Source organism: Oreochromis aureus, linkage group 3, assembly GCF_013358895.1.
Source record: "Oreochromis aureus strain Israel breed Guangdong linkage group 3, ZZ_aureus, whole genome shotgun sequence".
Classification (NCBI taxonomy): domain Eukaryota; kingdom Metazoa; phylum Chordata; class Actinopteri; order Cichliformes; family Cichlidae; genus Oreochromis; species Oreochromis aureus.
In genome coordinates, this window is record NC_052944.1 from 123,718,587 (window position 1) to 123,733,544 (window position 14,958).

Below are 14,958 nucleotides of genomic sequence, written 5' to 3' on the forward strand. Positions count from 1 at the left end.
TGACCCCCCGACTCTGACCGAGTCAGCAGTGTGTTGATTGTAATAACTGAGAGTGGGAACAGCGATCTTCTCCTCTCTCTGTGCCGGCCTCTCTCAACAGTTTCTGTCCATGTTTCTGTTGCAGATATGCTAACAATGCTAATGCTAAAGGCTGCATAACTAATGCTCAGCAGGGAGAAGAACTACATGTTGTGTAGTTCAATAATAAAGAAAAGACAAAGATGTTTGGACTAGTGTGTGTTTGATCCTGACACTGGAACAGCTGTCAGAAACCACATCTGTAATGTGGCACCGAGTACAGTCTGACTGAAAGCTGGGACACTTTTTACATTCATTCATGTTTTAGCTCAGAGGTTCCCAGAGTGTGTGTGTGTGTGTGTGTGTGTGTGTGGGGGGGCAGTATATAAAGAAAAAGGAAAAAAAGAAAGAATGTTTGGACACTGCTAGCATAATTGACAGGTTTTTAACGGGGCGCCCACACAAACGCAAAACAGATGAACTCTGTATTCCTCGTCCACACGTAAACGCAAAAAAGGAGTTTAAAAAAAATCTCCCTTTTTGAAACACCGTTTACTTTTGGACGAAAGGGCCAGACGCATAGAAACAGCTGCATTTTCCAAAATACCCATATAGGTGTGGACAGAGCTTCAAAGAGTTAGTAGATTATTTTATTGCTACAAGTAAATTATTGCAGTTTACTTTTATTTGTTTTAATTGTTTACTAAATGTTTGAGGTGTGAAATAAACCGCAATGGAGTTTGAAAAATATGGGCGTGTGTGGCTAACAAAAAAAGTTGGGTTTCACTGTTTTTGTCAGGATCCTGGGTCGCCCGTCCGAGCGTTTTTAGTTCTTTCTGATTTATGTATTTTGTACTCGTGTGATTTATTCCATGGTTTTTAGTTTTGATCCCTTGCCCTTCATGTTTTTCTGTGCCCCCTCTGTTCTGTGTAAGTCTGTGTTTCTTGGTCTGTGTCTTTGCATGTTTTGAGTTTCTTGTGTTTTCTGTCACTCTGTATTGTGAATTATGTTCTCGTGGTTGGTCTTTTGTTACTCCCTCGAGTCTAGTTTCTTGTGTTCCATGTATTTCCCTCTGTGTATTTTGGTTCTTAGAGTCCTCTGTTTCATGGTTTATGTCTCTGTGTTTCTTAGTTGCTGTCTCCACCGTGTCAAGTTCGCGTCTCTGTGTTATACTTCCTGTTTTACTTTGAAGGTCCGTGTCTTATGTGAATGTGTTCTGCTTTGCTTCCTTGTCCCATCAGTTCTGATTTCTCCCAGATGTGCCCTCCTTCTGTGTCTCATTCCCCTCGTTGCTTCCCAATGTATTTAAACCCTGTGTTTCTCTGAGTCAGTGTCGTGTCGTCCCTCATGCTGTATGAATCTCCCTGTGTCTCCCTGTGAGTTTAGTTTGTTATTTCCCAGTATACTTTAGTTTTGTATCTTTTCCTGGTGTCTTCAAATAAATCTGCATTCTCAGTTCATCCCTGCAGTCTTAGTGCCTGCATTTTGGGTCCAACTCCTGCTTGCCACACAGCACTTCTTGACAGCTTTAGCTGCCTAGAGTTTATGCTGGAGGGGAACCTGCTCACTTTGGGTATGTTTCTGGTTCTGCAGACAGTGCATGTGGTCATACTGGGACCAGTCTGCTTCATCAGGAGACTCCTCCTGTCCCCAGTGTGGAGAAAGATCCAGAACCAGAGCTGGACTGCAGACAGACAGTCAGAGCAGCTGTGTACAAAGTAAGACTGAACATCTGTCTGCTGATGGACTCATTTCTGAAAACTGGACTTCTTGTGTTGTTCAGACATTGAAGAGTTTTCTTTCTGTTTTTCTTTCTTTCAGCAGATGTTGGTCTGCAGGAGGTTTTAGATGAACATAAGATCAGTCTGAGGAGGAGATGTGAACGTGTGACTGAAGGAAGTGATGAAATAGGAAGTAGAACCCTCCTCAACAGGATCTACACTGAGCTCTACATCACAGAGGGACAGAGTGAAGAGGTTCATACCCAACATGAGGTGAGGCAGCTGGAGACAGCTTCCAAGATGGACGCCCTCCATGACGCTCCAATCAGGTGCCAGGACATCTTTAAAGCCTTCCCTGACCAACAGAGACCCATCAGAGTGGTTCTGACCAACGGCGTGGCTGGTGTTGGAAAAACCTTCTCAGTGCAGAAGTTCACTCTGGACTGGGCAGAGGGCTTGGAGAACCAGCATGTCAGTGTGGTGGTTCTGCTTTCATTCAGGAGCTGAACCTGATCAGAGATGAGCAGTACAGTCTTCTGGAGCTGCTCCATGTTTTCCATCCAACATTACAGAAGGTCACAGCAGAGAAGCTGGCTGTCTCTGAGCTTCTGTTCATCTTTGACGGCCTGGATGAAAGCAGACTTTCATTGGATTTCACCAACAGGAAGCTGCTGTCTGATGTCACACAGAAGTCATCAGTCAGCCAGCTGCTGACAAACCTCATCCAGGGGAATCTGCTTCCCTCGGCTCTCGTCTGGATAACTTCCCGACCTGCAGCAGCCAATCAGATCCCTCCTACATGTGTCGACAGGCTAACAGAAGTACGAGGCTTCACTGACGCCCAGAAGGAGGAGTACTTCAGGAGGAGATTCAGTGATGAAGAGCTGTCCAGCAGAATCATCTCCACATGAAGACATCCAGGAGCCTCCACATCATGTGTAGTATCCCAGTCTTCTGCTGGATCACTGCTACAGTTCTGGAGCACATGTTGACTACAGAGCAGAGAGGAGAGCTGCCCAAGACCCTGACTGACATGTACTCACACTTCCTGCTGGTTCAGACAAAGAGGAAGAAGAACAAGTTCCATGAGGGACATGAGACGAGTCCACAGGAGCTGACGGAGGCTGACAGGGAAGTTCTTCTGAAGCTGGGGAGGCTGGCGTTTGAACATCTGGAGAAAGGAAACATCATGTTCTACCAAGAAGACCTGGAGCAGTGTGGTCTGGATGTGACAGAGGCCTCGGTGTACTCAGGAGTTTGTACAGAGATCTTCAAAAGAGAGTGTGTGATCTTCCAGAAACCAGTCTACTGCTTTGTTCATCTGAGCATTCAGGAGTTTCTGGCTGCAGTCTACAGGTTCCACTGTCACACCAACAGGAAGACTGAGGTGCTGAAGAACTTCTTTGGGAAAAAATATAAAGAGTCATCGTTGGATGATTTTCTGAAGCAAGTCATGAGAAAATCCCTCCAAAGTAACAATGGCCACCTGGATCTGTTTCTCCGCTTTCTTCATGGCCTCTGTCTGGAGTCCAACCAGAGACTCTTAGGAGGTCTGCTGGGTCAGACAGAGATCAGTCCAGGAACCATCCAGAGAGTCATCAACAACCTGAAGGAGATGAACAGTGATGAAATCTCTCCTGACAGAAGCATCAACATCTTCCACTGTCTGATGGAGATGAACGACCTCTCATTATTTGAGGGGATCCAAGAGTTCCTGAAGTCAGAGAAGGAACTCTCTGAGATCCACTGCTCAGCTCTGGCCTTCATGCTGCAGATGTCAGAGGAGGTTCTGGATGAGTTGGACCTGCAGAAGTACAACACATCAGAGCGGGGACGACTGAGACTGATTCCAGCTGTGAGGAACTGCAGAAAGGCTCTGTGAGTCCAGATGTGATCATTAACATCATTGATTAGTGTAGATCAGTAGTTTAGTTCTTCAGATATACACAGTACTAAACGACTCTCATTAGTGTGAGTTTCTCAGATAAAATGTGTTTGTGCACTTCCTGCATTGGTAGTCATATGCTAGCTGTGTCCCAAAACGTCGGCTGCATCCTCCGGAGGCCGCATTTGAAGGCCGATTACGTCACAGCCAGGCGACGAAGGCTGTCCCAATTCGTCGACTCCTTCAAATGCGGCCAACAGATGCGTCCTTCATTTCCCGAATTTGAAGGATGGGTCGGTGTGTCCTTCCTGGCCCACCATATCCCAGAATTCATAGCTGCCCAGCCAAATTTCAGCTGCCAACAATGGCGGCCGCTACTAAGTTTTAAAATTAGTCTTATTAATCTTTCTGGGTCACAAAATAAACTTTTAACATATTTTCAGGCGAGAAAGTACCTGTGTAAACTTCAAATATCTGCTTGGTTTATCAAGACATCGTATATTTGCAAAAGTGTGCCGACGTTTTCGGAGACGTCTGTTACCCACCTGCTCGATAGCAAGCCGGGGGGGTTCAATGGTCACTCCAGCCCGGCGAGAGCAGCGGACTCGGCTTCATCGTTTTCAGACCCCGCTCTTTCGCTACTCAGGTTAAACATGATATATAAGTCACTCGGATAACATAAAAATGTAATTGTTTGCCTTTTTCGGTGTTTTATTTGTTCCGGAGTAAATCGGTTTGGCTGAGATCAAAGTTATTAGATTATTAGATTAAATAAAACTTTATTAATCCATCGGGTGGGTTCCTCCGGGATTTTCACACAGCTGAATAAACGTCAAACAGAAAACTAATTAAACAGAAGTGTGAAACGGTCGATAATTTATGCCTGTTATATTTTAGACAGCAAGGAGCAGACAGCCGAGTTTATTAAACTCCACCACAGCGGTGACGCAAATCTGAAGGCTAGACCGTCCAATTTCACAACCTTGCACTTCCGGCCTTCTTGGTCTGCGGAGGACCCGCCCCGTGAGACCGCGAAGCCTGGGTCCTCCGAAGGATGGAGCCGACGTTTTGGGACACAGCTGCTGTGTGTTGTAGACTCACATCTACATGTAGTACTTGTGTTGTGTCATTAGGGGGCAGTATTTTAAACTTGCTGCTGCTGTTGTTGGTCATTCAGACGCTCCTGTTAGAGAGACAGAAATAAGAATCTATGAAGAGCTTCTTTGTAGTGAAGTGAACTCTGATGTTAAAAACAGAGACAAATATCCAGAGCAGTCACCGTCTGAGCTTCTCCTCTGACTACAGACAGAACTACAGACACAGAGTTTAGTGGCATAAACATGGTGAGTGAGGATGAAGGTGCTGAGGAAGACTCTGGTTTAGTGTGATTAAAGTGTGTTGTCCTGATCAGTGACAGAGCTGTGGGTCAGGGTGAGGGCTCAGAGGTGAACCAGCTGTGCTCTCTTACTGCCAACAGTGGGACAAACTGAGTGAGAAGACACTGCTGACATCTGGACTGAACATGTGAGCTAATGTCACAGCAGCACATGGATCCACTCTCATTCCTGCTGCTGCTCCTAATGACCAATGTCTGACTTCATGTCCTCATTAATCACAGAGCTGATTGTTCAGTGTTTAGTTGTTGCAGCTGAAATGTCGTCCCTGTTTTCTGCTGATGGATTTCACTGCTGTGTTTCTGGCTGCTGTTTACATCCATGAGCTAACTTCCTGGCAGCGCTCGCCAAACGTCATGATGTCATCAGTGCTGTATAGACGGTGGGAGGTTTATGTTGTAACCACACAGTGTTTGTGTCCGTATGCTGCAACCTTCCACACCATCCTTTATTGTACAGACTCGGCAGCAGCTCCATGGATCCCAAATCCAAGAGTGGAGAACAGATTTGAAGTGTGTCACATCCATGCAGTCACAGCTGAATCACATGATTAGTTCGTTACCAGGCCTCTGGAGAACTTCAGGACATGTTGAGGAGCTAATTTAGCCATTTAAATCAGCTGTGTTGGTTCGAGGACACATCTAAAACCTGCAGGGACACCGGCCCTCGTGGACTAAGATTGCCCACCCCTGATCTGGACTCATAAACACTGAAGCCCTGAACAGGAATACAAATCATTTTCTGCCAACTAGCGACACGCCAGCAGATAATGGCTCAGAAAGCTAAAATGAGCCAATCATTTCTGTGTTTAGTTCCCCTGAAATCAGATCTGATATCAGCAGCTCTGAGTTCATTCATCTTTATTGTCCAGTGATGAGATTTCTGCTCTGTTTGGTAACAGTCAGCAGGTTTTTCCTGCGTGTGGACGTGAAGAGTCGTACCTGACAGCAGGTAGCAAACAGAGATCATCTTTGCAGCTGGAACTCTTCACTGAGCTGAACTCATTCAAAATGTTCTGGAGTCAAGACAGGAAGCAGTCCAAATGTGTGTCTTCACTCTGACTCTGGATCAGATCTCAGTGACAGACTGTGGACATTATGGAAGCCTAAATGTGACACCATCTTCCTCCTTCATCTGCAGCCAAACAAAGATTCTCATTAAAAATCTGCAGGTCTGAGAGAGACTCAATCGTTGTGTCATGTCAAACACAGTAAGAGGAGCTGAAGCACAGATGTGAAGAGCAGATTCATCAGATTATGACCTCACTCTGTTTTGTCTTCATATACATTCAGTCTGTGTTTATAATGCAGATTTTCTGCTTTTATAATAACACATTTTATATTTTCTATAATCACAGACTGACTCAGTGTGGACTCTCAGAGACTCACTGTGAAGTTGTGGCCTCAGCTCTGAAGTCCAACCCCTCCCATCTGACAGTGCTGGACATGAGTGGAAACAAGCTGCAGGATTCAGCAGTGAAGCTTCTGTGTGCTGGACTGGAGAGTCCAAACTGTCGACTGGAGACTCTGAGGTGAGTTCACTGACTGCAGCTGTTGTTGTTTTTCTATATTTCAGATCTTTGAAGTTTGAAACTTTCTTCAGTTCCTAAATGTTCAGGATGTGTCTGAAGACAAACATGAAGAAGTTTGAGTGCTTTCAAATGTTGTGTCTTTCCAAACGACTAAACAACAGTTTTTCCTTTTGGCTCCAAACAGAAGTGACAGACTTGAGCAGGGTTCATTTAAAGGCTGACAGAAGTGCAGTGGTGACGGGGAGATGTTTGACAGGACAGTTTTTCAGCCTCCACAGGTTCATGTTGTGCTCCATCAGTCAGTGAAGATGAAGTCAGTCCTGATGAGGCTGTAGAGTGTGTGAGGGATGTGAATGAGACTGTTGAAGATCTGATGACAGCAGATAAAAAGAGACTTTGAGCTTGTGTGGAAACAGAGAGAGAGAGAGAAAAGAAAGACATGAATGTCAAAGCTAATAAAGGTGAAGTTAGGAGCTGTGATGATGTTCATGTATCAGAAGCTGATCTGGCTCCTACAGAGACGACCCACACAGCTGCTGTGGTGAGGTGTGTGTTAAAGCAGAAGAACACAGAGCAGCCTAACACAGGCCCAAACATGACAACAAAGCAGGATTCAGGCTCTGTGAGAGGATTTCAAACAGAAGCTGGAGAAGAGAAAGGACTCTGTTGGAATGACTACAGAAAGAAGGCAGCTGAGACCAGTTCAAGTGTTTCCATGGAGCCCAGTCTAACATTCATTTAAACACTAACGTACAGAAGTGAATGAGAAAATAAATCCATAGTTTCAAATGTAGAAATAGTTCTCAGTTCATTAACAGAGTTTATTACAGTTCATGACGATATTAGAAATGTTCAAAACAGCAGCTGGTAGGATGTCTGCTTCACAAGGTTGGAGCCAATTCCAATAGTTTGTGATGCACTTGAATGCAGCGTGAGCAGTTCACTGCCTAACCCCACAGAGACTGTCAGTCTGGACTTTTCTTTATTTCTATTGGCTGTCAGTGAGATTTCAGAGCAATCGGAGACTGTGGGTCTATGTATGAAGTTTAATTAATGTGCAGTTGTTGAAGTTGTACAATGAGAAATGGCAGTTTTGGGATATTTCCTGCAGAGTTTGACAAAGCCAAAGATGGCTTCCAGTGAAGGTGGGACATGATGGCTGACATTAGTACTGCCAGTTCCATGTAATCACATCACTTTAATGTCATTCTGTTCTGGATCAGATGTGGAACCATCACTGCTTATTTTATTGTTCCTGTAGCTGATTTAGGGAAAGACTAACAGCCTAGGCCACAGGTTTCGAACTCCAGGCCTCAAGGGCCGGTGTCCTGCAGGATTTAGATGTTTCCTTGATCCAACACAGCTGATTTAAATGGCTAAATTACCTCCTCAGTATGTCTTGAAGTTCTCCAGAGGCCTGGTAATCAACTGATCGCTTGATTCAGGTGTGTTGACCTAGGGTTATATCTAAAATGTGCAGGACACCGGCCCTCGAGGCCTGGAGTTCGACACCCCTGGCCTAGGCAGTTTGTGCTTCATCTTTACCCAGGGTACTTCTGTGATTATTCTCATCCTTTCTGACTGGATTAATCCCACATTGACTAACAACACTGGTCTCTATGTGCAGCTGACTGTGAGGCTCAAAGTGCAACACTGAAAGAACATCATCCATAAATATTGAGGAATAACTGGACTCTCATACAGCGAGACTCAAATGCCTTTAAACATCAGGTTATCCTGCTGATCCAAGTCCAACACTGAGTTTGTAAAAACATGTTTGTCAATCATTTTGTTTTGTTTCTGAGGAAAATGATTCAATAACTTGCTGCTAATACACAACATTTCATCATATTTCCTCATAACCCTCTTTTGTCTGACCATTTGAGCCCATTTGAATTTGCAATAAAGGATCCACAGAGTTTGGTGACAATAATGACAGTAGATGTTTGTGTGAAAGTGCTGGAAGCAAATGAGTGTGTGATGTTCTTTCAGTGTTGCACTTTGTAGACGCTCCCTGAGCACTGGTCTCACAGCCAGCTGCACATAGAGACCAGTGTTGTTAGTCCAGGTCAGAAGATGACTTGTTGGAATGAAAATGAGCTTGTAGTTTGTCTGCTTTAATCATGTGACTGGAAAAAGGTGTTGGACTTCAAATATGTCCATTTCTTTCACACTTCACCTTTAAAAGTGAAGCCTTGTGGTTCCTGGAAGGAAAAACACGACTTTTTCAAGTCTTTGTCCTGTTTTTATGATAAATGTACGACTTTAATGTGAAACATTCAGTTTTTTCTCTTGTTGTGTTTGTTTGAAGCTGCTTCCTGTTGGCTTCAACTGTTTGGAGTTTCTATTTTCTAAACTTCTACATTCTGAACCTTCTTCAGCTCTGAACAGATGATGAAACACTGAATGATTTCAAGCTCACACTTTGTCTAATAAACTTACATCTTTCATTCTTTATACAGATTGTATCGCTGTGGTTTGTCAGAGATCAGCTGTGATTATCTGGCAGCAGCACTGAAGTCCAACCCCTCCCATCTGAGAGAGCTGGAGCTGAGCAGAAACAACAAGCTGCAGGATCCAGGAGTGAAGCATCTGTGTGGTTTCCTGGAGAGTCCAGGATGTGGACTTGAAACTCTGAGGTCAGTCAGCATGTTTTAGTTGTGCTGAGATGAATATGATGTGAAAGTTGTGCTGACACTAAACTGCAGACATCAGGCTGATATTATACTGATCCACACTGAGGATCTTCATGTTAAAGTCTGTTTTCTTCTTCTCTGGTTTAGTCCATTGACTGTAGCAGAACAATGTTCACATTTCAAACAGTGATACTGAAAGTATGGCCCGTGGCCCTCCACAGGGTGGCGAGTGGCTGGCCAACCTTTCCTAGTTCAGAGAAAGGGGATCCTGATTAACTGTGTTCTGTTCCTCCTCACAGTTCTCAGTATCAGACACAAAAATGAGTAATCCACAGCTGACTCTGTTTAGCAGGTCAAAGGTCACAGCACAATCAGTCTGTGCAATCTGTGAAACAGAAACGGTTTGGAGCAGGAATTATTGCACATTTACAAACTGACATGGCATGCTGGGTAATGCCACCTGGTCAGGTAGTCAGGTGCTCTCATGTGAGTCATTTACTGATGACATCAGACTGAGTGTTGGTGAATGTGAAGGCCGTTTCTCAATTCCCAAGTACGCGAGTCCGTACTCCCGTGCGTTCTCGGCGAGTACGTACTGACCGAGAACGCACGGGAGTACGGATTCGCCGAGAATGCGAGCACGGACTCGCGATTTGTACAATTGGAACACCAGCGTACTTGATGATGTCACAGGTCCGGAGTTTTTACTGTCGTCCCCTCTTAATTTAACTGTGAGTAACATGTTATGAAGCTTAACTGTAATCATAGCCAAACCGGTTTACTCAGGAACAAATAAAACACTGAAATAAACCAAACATTAACATTTAGAAGTGATCTAAGTGACTTATATATCATTTTTAACCTCAGTAGTGAAACCTCTATTAATAAAAATAGTGTACATGTACATACGTGTACATACCTTAGTAATAAAAAGCAGGTGAGATGTTAGAACGCTTTTATTTCTATTCTAGTGGACACTCAATACTATAGACAGCTGCTGGGGTTTCTTTAACCTGAGTAGTGAGAAGTCCCATGGCGGGGGTTGAAAACGATGTGCCGGGAGTCCGCTGTTGAGTTTTGGACGAAATGCATTCTGGCATATTTAGCTGTACCAAGTCCACACCGATGCATGCTTGATAAAACGGGCGGAGCGAGAACACATCCGGGACTTTTTCGCGTTCTCGGCTTGATCCGTACTTCGAATTGGAACAGTACTTGGTCTCCGACGGATGACGTATCACGAGTACACGAGAACGCAAGTACGCACAAGTACGCATATTGAGAAACGCCCGAAGTTTACTTGTGAATGATTTGCAGCTTTGACTGTAACAGTGTGACGGCAGTGATTACAGCAATAACTGCATGAAGTATTTGGACTGACAAACATGTGGACAGCTTTTGTTCTGAGGGTTTAGACAAAGTCTGCCTCTGTGTGTGCTAACTGTGTTCAAAGTGTCGGCCAATCACAGCTTCACGTTGTCATTTAGTGACACCATGAACACACAGCTGAAAATGTTCAGCTGACAGAACTGTTTTATAATCCAGACTTTGAAATTTGCTCATATTATTTCCTCCTCTGCTACAGTGAGCTCACCCAAACAGTTAAACACACAAGCATTTCTTTTCAAAGCTTTTTATTAGAAACACATTTAAACTTCTACTTTTTAATATCCCAGGAAGCACAAGTAAGCCTGCAGTCTGAGAGCGCAGTGCTGTGTGAGGAGAATAAGGTATTAATAATAATGATGATGATGATCAGCTCATATTAGATAATGTATATTCCAGGAAGCAGCTTCAACAAACTCAGTTTCCTGTTCCAGATCAGCTGATCAGTCAGGAGCCGATACTACCATTCACCATAGCAACGGATAAATAAAGAGCAGCGGTTCCATGTGAATCCAGAGGAGCAGGAATATGAAGACGTGTTAGTGCTGCGTGATATAAAAATGGGGGAAGAAGAGTTTGAATCAATGTGGGTCACTCTGTCATCATCACAGACTTTATACAAAAGCGATCATGTATTATAATGTCCATGCTCATCATTAAGCAGCTTGAACTTGAGCAGCTTAATGAATCCTAACTTTACATTTGATTTGAAATCTAATGATTCAGCTGGAATCTGATTACATTTCATGATGGAATGTAATCAGATTAAAATCAGAGCATCTTCAGCTGCTTTTAAAATGTTTGAGTTCAGTTTTAGTTTTAAAGTGATTTCAGCCTCATCTTCACTCAGATATTTACTTCATCTCCAGAATCCACCTGCGACACACACGTTTCCATCAGTGTTATTGATTCGAGTCAAACAATGATTGATCACTGTGCAACATAGTAAATGTTTGCAGTGCAGGAAACTTCCAATCTGACAGCAACACCGTCCACAGAGTCAGAGTTACAAAGATGGAGATCACAGATTTTTTTCTGAGCTGATGGTAAATCTGGGATGTCATTGCTGTTCCCATCCTGATATATTGATCAAGAGCCCCCCCGACTTTACATACACAACACAGAAATCACATGGGGAGACGGGTCGGAGACCGTTAGTATTATGGAAAAACACTGAAATGTACAATACAATGGGAAAGTTGAGGAGGAGGGGGAAAAAGAGACCTCTACTCATGCTGGGCTCCTATGAGAGGACAGCTTGAGAACAGAAAACAAAAACTCCTCTGCACAAATGTCCACATCACAACATCTTGAAGCACGTGACACGCAACAGAGGTGGGTAAGGGGTGAGAAGTAAGCTGATGCAGACACAGCCATCCTGCTTTGCAGCTATTCATCCAGCGCTGGGCCCAGACCCGCCGTCCAGCTCGGCCTTAGAGATAAGGACACAAAGGCATTTGGAACCAAGAGTTTAAGCACAGTTTGTTATCAGGGGAGAAATTGTTTGCTATGTTCAGCTCCAGCCTTGAGACCGCAGCTGGTGCCGATATGGTAGCTGCATGGAAAAGTGGTGGTGTTCTTTAGTGCGAACCACTGCATGTCAATTTTACAGTCGATCTAATGTCCATCACTGGTCTCTCACTATTCCCGTTGGAGAGCCGTGAGCCTCTTCACAATGTTATCCATCCATCCCAAGATGTTATCTAGTTTGCTCATAGAGCAGGAATGTTCACAACAACGGTGAGCCTCCCCAAGATGTTGTCAGTCTCAGTACTCACAGCAGCCGCAAGCTTCTCCAAGATGTCATCTGTGCTGCGTCTAATGAGCCCATTCTGAGAAGCCACAGCTCGCTTCATTGTACCAATCAACATAGTGTGCAGCCTTGTGGGGATTTGAACAGCCGTCCCCTCCCCCCCTTTTTTTTGTTCTTCAATAAGTCAGGGCCAAGCCAGAGCTGATCAGCAAGAACCCTGTTATCATGGTTCCGAAAAGGTAGATGTCTTCAATGTCCTCGATCGACAGTCCCGCCAGGCACACGACCCTCCAGTCCTTCCACCCGTCCATCGTGTATCCGGCAGGGAACATCCATCCAGGACATTCGGGCCCTCCCGAGCCCAGACTTCTCGTTGAGAAGAGGGTGTTCAGGGACCAGTTGATCAAATCCATAATTCGTCTTTTAGGTTTAGAGAACAGACTGTGAGACTCTTTCAGGGTAAAGGGAGAGAACTAGACAAGACTAGACAGAGACATGAGAAAGCCAAGCAGGAAAGATAAGGGAAGGGAGAGGGAGAAAGTGCGACCACCTTCGTCAAGAGCCAGAGAGAGAGACTGACTGATTGGCTGTAAAAGCTTCATGTTTAGCAAACTAATGTTTAACTGGGATTTCTGCTTTTGTTACAAAGTAAACTTGTGCAGATGAAATCTCTCCTGAGCTTTGACTTTAGGAATGAGGAAATGACTCGGAGTGTCAGTCAGCTGTAGATCAGTTTACAATTTTAACCATGAAAGAAAGAACAGCTAACAGATGTGTGCTCCTCACATCTGTATGAATCCTGTGTATGAGTGAATCTGTGACGGAACTGTAATAGTGTTAAAAAGTAAATGTGACAAGGACATGAATGAAAAACAAATTGTGATTAATGGTGAAGAATGAGAAGAGGAAGCTGACACTCAGCTGTCATGCTGCTAATGTTTCTCAGGACCTGCTGTACGTACATTTACAGTAAAGAAACTGGAAATCATTGTGGAGCTGAGCCCGAGGATTTCTGATGATCAGGTTTATATTGTTGATTGTCATTTATACTTAGAAATGTTTACTCATATATGCTTAGTTTTATAATTAGTTGTAGATTGATAGAGGTTTGATCCTTAGCTATGGGCAGAAATCTGTGCCATCAGAAACTGAATTTGAATAAGTTAAATTTGAATCTGAATTGTAACTTGAATAAATGCTTTTGAAAACTGAATTTGAATTAGTCGTATTTGAAATTGAATTTATGGTTTGAAAATGATCATCACTAAATTGAAATTGAATTTTATATATTGAAAATGAATTCATTTGCTTTGAAACTGCATTTCATCCTTTAAAAATTCAGCTATCCAATAATTTCAGTTTCACTCCCACCATTCAGTTTCAGTTCTACAATTCAATTTCAGTTCCAAAATTCAGTTTTTTGGGACCTACATCCGGTTCCGGTTCAAGCGCAGATTAATAGAACTACATTTTACTAGCGCACCGAACGTGTTACTGACGGGAATCCACAGCGTCTTGAGCTGAATTAAGACTTCAGAAGTCATTCGTCATGTGGAATGACCAGCGGATAAGCTCTCAGGTTGGTAATAAATATATTACATGTATAAAAACAAGCGTCATGTTAACAATTGATAGCCGTACAGTAACTTTTATGCTTATTGTAGCTGGTAGCTAAAAACGCTAATTTAGCCTAGTTTGCCCTGGATTTAGCTTTGACAGACAAATATGATCGACTGTTTCTAGTAGAATTCCAAAGTTGTCATCTTGTACCCTCTCAGAGCCCTGTATGCTTGCAGAGACCCCTACAGTAGGGAAACATGCAAAACGCTGTCCAAACCTTTGTATTTTAGCTTTATTTATGTCTTACACAGCATCCCAACTCTTTAGCTAACTTAATAACTTTAGCTAAAGTGAATAGTTAGTCTAATTTATTAGTGCAGCATTACTGGATCACCTCCGTTTGAAGTGATATGATATCATATACAACTATCACTGAAACAGCAAACTTTGTAAATAAACAACACTTCTCATTCTCTGAACGTTTGGCCACAGATGTAAATTACACTATCAGTGCTTATTCACTCTTGACAATAATTACATTTCTAAATTCTCTTTGTGCATTTACAGGTAAACAATATCTAATATTTTATCTAAATGACTGCTTTGTCTTTGAAAAGGTGAAGAGCCTGAGGCCAGTGACAGTCCAGTTCTACTCCAAGTACATCCTTACGGTGGCTCACAGGACAAGGCCACATTCCTGTCCTGCCAGAAGAGAAGAGAAACTTCAGAGTCTTCATGCAGTTCAACCACACCTGTCATATTCCGTATGACAGGGGTCTCAAACTCCAGTCCTCGAGGGTCGGTGTCATGCAACTTTTCCATGTGTCCCTGGTGCAACACACCTGAATACAATTAGTAGGTTATTAGCAAGAGTATAGAACTTGACTGCATGCTGAGGTGGCAACCCCTAACCCTACCTACTCAAGTAAATGTATTTGGAAACATGTACTTCTAAAATACTTTTATTGCACCATGTTCATTCACTCATGAGCTGCTGTAACGTGAATCAAATGGCTGAATTGCCAACTCAGCATGCATTCAAGTTCTATAGTCTTGCTAATGATCTACTAGGT

At 43.4% G+C, this 14,958-nt stretch overlaps 1 protein-coding gene across 1 annotated transcript; it reads left to right on the forward strand.

Annotated features, from left to right (window-relative positions):
- Positions 1-3,415: 3,415 nt before the first annotated feature.
- Positions 3,416-6,668, forward strand: LOC120435246 (ribonuclease inhibitor-like). Its single transcript, XM_039604409.1, has 2 exons — positions 3,416-3,618; positions 6,377-6,668. The coding sequence occupies exons 1-2, from the start codon at positions 3,416-3,418 to the stop codon at positions 6,552-6,554; spliced, it is 381 nt and encodes a 126-aa protein (XP_039460343.1). The 3' UTR covers positions 6,555-6,668.
- The last annotated feature ends 8,290 nt before the right edge of the window (positions 6,669-14,958 follow it).